We start from the raw sequence: 8254 nt of genomic DNA, 5'->3' as shown, positions 1-8254 counted from the left end.
TGACATCTGCAAAGGGAAGGTTATTCCACATTGAAGATGTACGAATAAAGATCCCAAGGCTTAAGGAAACCTGGTGTTTTCTGAGCTTGTTAAATGTCTGGCCTGGTTGAAGCTCATGGGGAAAGTGGGGGTAGATGGACTGGCAAGATTTAGATCGTGAACAGACTTACATGCCACCTTGAAGATGTTGGACTTAGTCTCATAGACAATGTGGAGATGTTGGCAAGAAACTTAGATGTCCCCAGCACTTGGTGTAAAATGATTTCAAAATACAACTTGACAAGTGTGCCTTAAGATGGGAGTTTAGGTCAAATTTGTTCCGAGCTAATATTATATAATAGTTTTGAGCTTTGTTAATTCAGTTGAAGACTCTTCTCAACTGACATCTTCCATAGACTGCAATGTGCAAAAGTGCTGTTCTGGTTGATGCAGAAAGCTCAGCCCCGTGACAACATCCCTGTAAACACAGTGTTCCAGGGAACAGTTCGCAAATCAAAGTTCTATCCTCCCGAGAGACTGAACAGGTAAATGGATATCTGGACAATTACTATTGAAGGGTAACTTCAATATGATCTTCGAGGAGAGCTCCTTCTACTATGTTTAGAATAGCTCCCTCCACAAAGCATCGTTCCGAAGACGCTTGTGGCACTGAGTCGGGTCTGCCTAGATTTTAATGCTTCCAGTGAAGGGGAGGAACCCACATTCTCCTGCAGTTTGTTCTCTAGTTACACAGCCTCAGCTTCTACTTTTATGATAAGTAGGCATTGTTCTGATTTAAGTGAGGTCTTTTGGAATAACCAATTCAATGTTAATAGCCATTATGTCTCTTTCTGTTCACCTTTTAGGTTTCTTCAGTCTGTTCTTAAAGCAGACCCTCTCCCCTGCTGGGTCTCCACACTCCCAAATGCATTCCAATTTGCCAGTGTTACCTCTTGAAAATGTGATCACCAGGAATAGATACAACATTTCTTTCGCTACTTCTTGCCTCCCATTACTATGTATGCAATTATTAAAAAAAATATATCATGAAAAGTTTTCATCAGGGGCTTTTCTGGTTCGTGTTACCTTCAACTATATACAAAAGGAAGATCCCTGAAACAGAGAGTAAAATGGCATTACAAAGCAGCTCAGTGTTAAACCAGGCACTGTCTTCATGTTTGACGGAGCACTGACATTTAGCAGCATATCGAAAATTGACAGGCTGTCAAGACTGCCAGGCTTTTTTTTGTGAGTGTGTGTGTGGAAAAAATAAGACCCTAGAACAATGAGAGGAATATAGCAGAGGCTCCATGTTTGTGGAATGAATAAAGCAAAAGGTCACCTACCATGGGAAAAGGACCTCTCTTTAGTCTCAGGATCTCAGATTTATCCAACTCAAGGGGCTTCCAGTCTTGAAGAAATTGTAGGTAGGCAAGGCAAGCTGAGAGGTTCCTGTTTCTCAACAGTGTGATAAGAGGGGTCCAGTGAGTGGGAGACATGAAGTAGTCAAGAAAAGTGTGAGACGTCAAAGTCACTGCCACTGTCCCTCCTGTGGGGCTGGCTTCACATCAGGGACCTGTTTTCTAGGCAGAAAGACGGATGTGTCCTCAAGTTTATTGTTTCAAATGGATGTGGCGGTGGTGGGAAGGGAAGAAGTGTTTCAGGACAAGCTCATTTGGGGGCTTCAGCATCGTCATGACACTCTCTGGCTCACGCTGCAAGACACTTCCCCTCTGATATGCTATCCTAGGGAGAGCCATGGTCTCTGTCCACAGAGGTTCCTCCCCTCCCCACTTTGTTCCCCTCATCATACAAGTTTAGAGTATGAAGACTTTTTCTTTTCTTCAAAAAGTATTTTAAAAGAATATAAGTGGAAGATATTTTAGATAGGAAAAACTGCAGACCTAGGGTCAGTCAAATTTAGCTCTTAATCCTTGAAAAGCTAGATAAGTTAGCACTGAGTTTGAACCCCATGAGATGTAAGTCACCTTGGGGATGGGTGAAGAGGGGCAGGGGACACGAGGCTGTATCTATGTGTGTGTGAGTGTGTGTGTGTGTGTGAACCAAAGATTCATGGGAATAAGCAACTTAAGAATTCAGAAGTTTCTGTGAAAGTGAAGGAGGTAGATCTAATAACTGATGATCTGGCAATGTCACTGCTTTTAGAGAAATAACTTCAGTTTTACATTGATTTTTTTGATAGATGGAATTATTATGCAAAAATATACATTGTTACTTTCCTAACTACCGAGCAAAAAGACCAAGCAATACTCACATCAACTGCTTATTTTAATGTCAAATGTTTATTTCTATGCCATAGTTGCCTCAGCACAATTTGTAAAAGAAACGAATCCAAAAAAATGAATTTTTTTTTTGTCAGGATATTTTCTCTGCAGTTTTAGGAAAGAAAATAAACACCTTGGTACCAGAATTACCATTTCTTTCATGTCATTCTAATAAGTTGCATCTAAATATTTTCCTTGGGGTTTTTTGTTTGTTTGTTTTATTGTTTTTTTTGGATGGAAGAATATCCACAGGAAAAACACGTTTGAATTCATCAAAATAAATTTGGGATAGTCTTTGTCAGAGAATATATCTAGATCATCTTTGTTTTGGTACACTATGTAACTAATTGCCATATTCTTATTATTTAATATAACAGGCATACTTTATTACACAAAACAAAAGGTACTGAAAATGAACAATGTTAGAAACAAACTGAAATTTGGTGTATCTTAACTCTTCAGGTGATTAGATATTAGCTGAAGTGCCGGTATACAAATTTCATATCAATACAAATGCAACTCTCTTCTGAACGCACTTAGTAGCTTAGTTAATTTTGATTTAGCAGATAGGGCATCTGATACAACTGAAACAACCTGATAACAATTTTGTTTTCAATAAAAAGGAATGCTCTGGTATCTTAACTGGCTCCCAAATTCAAGGGAGCCAGAAGATGGCATTTGCTCTTTAAATATATTTCTCTTGTCTGATTGCAGACACAAATCCACCAAGATTCTTACAGCGGAAGTAGGCACCACACCTTAGCTCACGAGGCCCCCAGAGAAGCCGGTTAAAGGAAATCGGTGATGCGTGGTGGTGGGCCCAGCACCTAGAAGACAGCGTGGTGGTTGTGCACGTGAATCCCTTCAGCAGACTCAGGGAAAGGATGAGAGTTATTTAAGTTCATGCACATTTTATTGAGTAGTAATATAAAATGCTTTTTCTTTTTTCATTGTTACAAGTGCATGCTTTGATTGCCAACATTTCAGAAGTCAAATTACAAAGGCAAGGCTTTAGGCTGTAGTGAATTACTTGGGCACTTATACAATTGTTAAAAAATATGAATGGACTTTTGTTGTTGTTTTCAGAATGAACCAGTTGTAACCCGTAACTGATATACAAAGGGAAAAAAGTGAAAAAAGTACATATTTTGTGGCACATGACAGAACAGAACAAAATAACTAAACTGTTATGACGTTAACAGTTACCATGCATTTAGAGTTTCACATGTAACTACAAACTTATTTAAATTTCACAAGGTTTGCTAAACATGCTAACCATCTATATGTGCACTGACAAGCTTATGTTAAAAACTTTTAAGAATACTCTCCCCTTTAGATTTTTTCAAAGCTTTTTTTGATTACAAAATTTCAAAGGCATTAAGCATTTTAGAGAATATAAAGTACGCCAGTATACATACATTTCCAGTATATGTCAGACCACTAAGCGCATTACAGTCCCATACAGGCCGATACAGCCATTTTTTTTTTTTTCTTAAAAAACATGCATAGGCAGATTTTTTTTTTTTTTACAGAATATAGATGCTTTATCACTGTACTTAATATGGTGTCTTGTTTACTATACTTAAAAATGCACCACTCATAAATATTTAATTCAGCAAGCCACAACCAAGACTTGATTGATCAACAAAACCCCTAAATATAAAGAGCAAAAAAAAAAAAAAAAAAAAAAAAAGATAGACGTAATTATTCCAGTTTTTTAAAACTTAAAGAAAAGAAAAGAAGTTCATTGCCAAAGTAGTAAGTGTTATGTGGAAAGAAAGGCATTCGAGCACACTAAAGAAACCTGAGGTAAGCATAATCTGTACAAAATTAAACTGTCCTTTTTGGCATTTTAACAAATTTGCAACATTCTTTTTTTTTTTTCTTTTTCTGTTTTTTTTTTTTAAGACTGCCTAATTCATTTTATAGCCATTGTCTGACAAGAGTAGCAAAACATTATCAATAAATAGTCCTTATTTAGTTTGTACATCATTTTGTTAAAAATGTTTGATGTCATCCATTTTTAGTGCTGCAACTGTAAACGTACAATAGAGTAAGAAATTAGACAAAGTTTTCATGTCCAGTAACATAATAAAAGACCCTTCATTAACCTATCTAGAAGTCCCCAACGCAGTAGGAAAACATGTTCATTCCCCTAACATTGCAGTATATACTAGCATTAGCTTTCTTTTTAAATTTTTCTTCTATAAGCATTTTTAAAAGGCATACCCCAAAGAGGTGTTTAATCACCACCCCCACCAAAATATAGTTTATTATCTCTCTCCCTCTTTTTAAATGATAGTGTAAACTGAATCCAACACCTGGCCCCAGAGCAAACAAGCTACCATCAGAGGCGAGAACATCCAACTGCTGATATGTAGCAATCCCCATCATGCCCTGCGGCTCAAAAAAAAAAAAAAAAGTGAACAGGAAGTGGTCACTGGATATTGCTGCTGTTACTGCCATTGCTGTCCGTGCCGTTAGTCTCTGAGGCGAGCGCCTTGTTGATGGAGTTAAGGTTGGCGTCAGAGGGCATGGCATCTCTGCGAGGCGGCATCCTCTCGTTAATTCGGTCTAAGCCCTTGGCCTCCTCGAAGCTAGTGATCTTATGCTGTGGTGAAAATCCTTTGATAGCTAAACAGAAAATCATTTAAAAAAAGAAAAATCCGGTTAGCCAGGGGAAAACAAAGGGCACAGCGGCTGCAGCAGGTGATGTTAGAGATTTCGCAGTGAGAGAGGGGATCCTTTAGTGGAGAACAAAGTGACGGGACCTGAACACAACACGACAGACTCCTTACCATACCCGCAGATAACCGAGAGGTCTGGTAACAGCCAATGTCTCTTGCCAACCAAAATGTCCTCTTCAAGTTAGTCAGATGCAAACGTTTCTCTTGTCTTCTCGGAAGTTTGGCTCAACGAAATCCCAAGCGGGTATTAAAAGGGAAAGGCTGCTACCAGGGACAGGTCTCTAGACCCAGCATCGACTGGCCGCATTGTTGGCATAATTACTACATCAAACGCCCTAACCTAGACAGACTGGAAATGGCCCTACTTTTACTATTCCATTGCAGTAGTAATGGCAAATTCAGTAGAATCATTGAGGCAGCTAGACCTAAAAATCTAGTAAAGAGCTTAGAGCAGAAGCTAAAAGGAACTATAAAAGGAACAAACTTGGGGTATTTCCATGGCATCTCAGGATCCCAGAAAGACTTTCTTGGCAAACAACTCAATAGTGGCATGAAAAAAAAAAATGAAATGATAAACTCTTGCTTCTCCACTCAGCTTTGGAAGCATGGGGAGTGGGTGACAAGGTAAAAGAAACTCAGAAAAATCAAGACCAGATTCCTAAGAAGAAACACTTTGACTTTCAGCAAGGAACAGGTCAAACTGGTTTTCATCTGGTCCATTACTGCCTAAATCAAAGAAAAACTCTTGCTTAATAGACCAATGGAGATGCAAGTGATGGTTCAAGAATAGCAAAGGGAAAATGCTTTTTGCAACTTTTAGCAAAAACGAATGGGAATGGTTTGGGCCTTATTCAATGAAAACGTGGATTTCTCAAAGGAGGGGCATTGATATTTGATTTTTTTTTTTTTTTTTGGTAACCTTAGCGTGCTCCAGAGATAGATAAGGCATTTGAGCGAGAAACGTTAACAATTTCTTCAGTACGTGCACCAACAAGTGAGCTGAAAACAAAGTACATGAATAGGGAGCCAATGACATCACTTCGCTTTACTTCCTGTGAAAGTGCAAGCCAGACACTGAAGGGCCAGTCACCAATGCTGAACTGGGCTGCATCTCCATGGCTGATGCAGGACAATGGCATTGTCCCCTTAGCCTTCCTACCCTATTTGAGGAAAAAAAAGGAAAGCAGTTTCAAGCTGAAACTTTACCAGCCACTCCCACACAAATATGCAGTGCCTTTCATTAGTATGGATGAGATTCTTAAATGATATACACAGTTGCTTTCAAACTCATTAAACGATGAGAAAGTTTGTTTCCCCCCCTGCATTTTAAAGATTAGCATCATGGTGATTAGTCAACTATGAGAGGAAGAAGATGGGGAAATGGGGAAAGACCAAGGCCCAAAGCAAAGCTTCTTAATTCTTCTTTAATTCAATCATAAATTGCAAAATAATAGAGCTGTCTAATGAGCACCCACTCTGAAAACTAACTCAAGTATTTTGAGGGACCAAAGTAGTACTCTGTTGTTTTCCTAGACTACTGTGAACCTCATTTCATCATAATTAATATACATAAGTTTGTCATCATTACTGATGAAGCAATTTTACGAATTTAAATGGCAAAAAGTGGAATCTCTCTCTCTCTCTTTTTTTTTTTAAGTTGTTTAAGGTTTTTAAAAGCCAATAGGTGGGGGGAGCGGAGAGATTCTAAATCTAGCTAGAACAATGGCTATGTCCGGAATGGGGCTCCATGTCTAATCGTTTCTGTCTCTCCTGGTCTGGAAGAATGTGCTCTGCTGTAGTTGCTGGTCAGACAATGGGTATTAGCAATTTACATTGGTAGGATACTTAACACAACACAGAGTCACAGAAACCACAGAAAACAGCCAAACTATCAACAAGAATGCACACTGCAGATTAGAGTTTGCCAAGAGGAATAGAGAATTCCCACATAAATAGCAGTTTATTCACTGCTATTTAGGAAGCAGTTGTATTTTCTCTTACAGTGCCATCATTCCCGCTACCGGACCCAAATCACGTACCAATCAGTCTAAAGCAGCACTTTTTTATAGCATATCGAAGGACCATATCATACAATTTTGGGAACGATAAAACATTATCTTGCAAGAACAAAATACAACTGAAGAATTTTGTTTTAAAGGGGAACTTCGAATTATGCTTTTTAAAATTTCCAGATGGTAATGTACAGTGCATATCATATTAAAAACTACTTTGATTGGCAGTTCTCTCGTAACTATACGTTTAAAGAGCACTCGATTCAAAAGCAATTGCTAGAGGGTCCCCTGCGTGATCCCAGAGCAGTGCTAGGACACGGTTGTGTGCCCTCCTCACTTCTTCTGAAGCACCTAGCACAGTGCCTGGTGCAACGCAGACACTCAGTAAGACATTAACCAATTGAGTGATGATTCAATACTCACTATGCTTGTTACTGGCCACTTCCACAGCCACGAGAGACTGTCAAACGCTTTAGAATATTTTGCTGGTGCTAACTGTCCTACAAATACCAGGAGGTTAAAATTTCATAAGACTAGCAGAACTGTTTATCTCGTACACAGCTGTCTCTCGGAATATTTTTTAGAGGCATAAATGAATGTTGAACTACAACGCAGCACTATTCAAATGAGCTTTTTCTTTTTGCTAGAAATTTCTTAAGACTAGACTTCATAGAGCTATTTTTATTCTCGTTTCAGCGCTGACTGAAAGTGATTTGAGGGAGGGACATGGTTCAGCTCCAAGAATATTGTTTTATCCATTATTTGTCAAAACGGCTGCCATAACCCCCACCCGACATGGTTCAAGATAAATAATCCTTTTGTTTTCTGTGATTATCCTAGGATCATTGTATACAAAGTCAAACATAGCTTTAAGGGAAAAAAAATAAACAAACAAACAAACCAGAAAAGGACATTTTCCCCTTTAAAGCAAGAACATTTTTGGTTAATACTGAGCCACAACTGTTAGCCCAACACCCACACACTCTGTACAAGCTACAGCAAAAAAAAAAAAAAAAAAAAGAAAAAAAAGAAAAAAAAGAAAAAAAGAAAATGAATACACCCAGCAGAGCCCTTGTCTGTTGCAGGTACAACAGAAAGGGGACTGGCCAATTTACCTTCATCAGCCTCAATAGCCTCAACAGTAGCTGAAGAGAAGAAAGGGGGTGCAAAATGAATGAGAAAAATGAGCAGAGGATTTTTAACTCTAAGAACAAATCAGTGACGATCAAGGGAGCTAAGAGGATTAATGTTCCTGTAAGTGCTGGATTCTGACACAGACAACAAAACAGAA

At 38.6% G+C, this 8254-nt stretch overlaps 1 protein-coding gene across 2 annotated transcripts in view; it reads right to left on the bottom strand.

Moving 5' to 3' along the window:
• Window positions 1-2260: 2260 nt before the first annotated feature.
• PPP3CA (protein phosphatase 3 catalytic subunit alpha) overlaps window positions 2261-8254 on the bottom strand; it is a 288055-nt gene continuing 282061 nt past the window's right edge. Inside the window, exons 13-14 of one of the 2 annotated variants that reach the window (XM_031468717.2) lie at window positions 8079-8108; window positions 2261-4898 (exon numbers count right to left, since the gene is read on the bottom strand). In XM_031468717.2, the coding sequence (XP_031324577.2) occupies window positions 4702-4898; window positions 8079-8108 (227 nt within the window). In that variant the 3' untranslated portion in view covers window positions 2261-4701. The remainder of the gene's footprint in view (window positions 4899-8078; window positions 8109-8254) is intronic. The other variant, XM_031468724.2, reaches the window with a different exon arrangement.

This window comes from Camelus dromedarius, chromosome 1, assembly GCF_036321535.1.
Source record: "Camelus dromedarius isolate mCamDro1 chromosome 1, mCamDro1.pat, whole genome shotgun sequence".
In the NCBI taxonomy this organism is placed as follows: domain Eukaryota; kingdom Metazoa; phylum Chordata; class Mammalia; order Artiodactyla; family Camelidae; genus Camelus; species Camelus dromedarius.
Note: the sequence above shows the minus strand (reverse complement) of the source record. Positions and strands in the feature narration are given on the sequence as shown.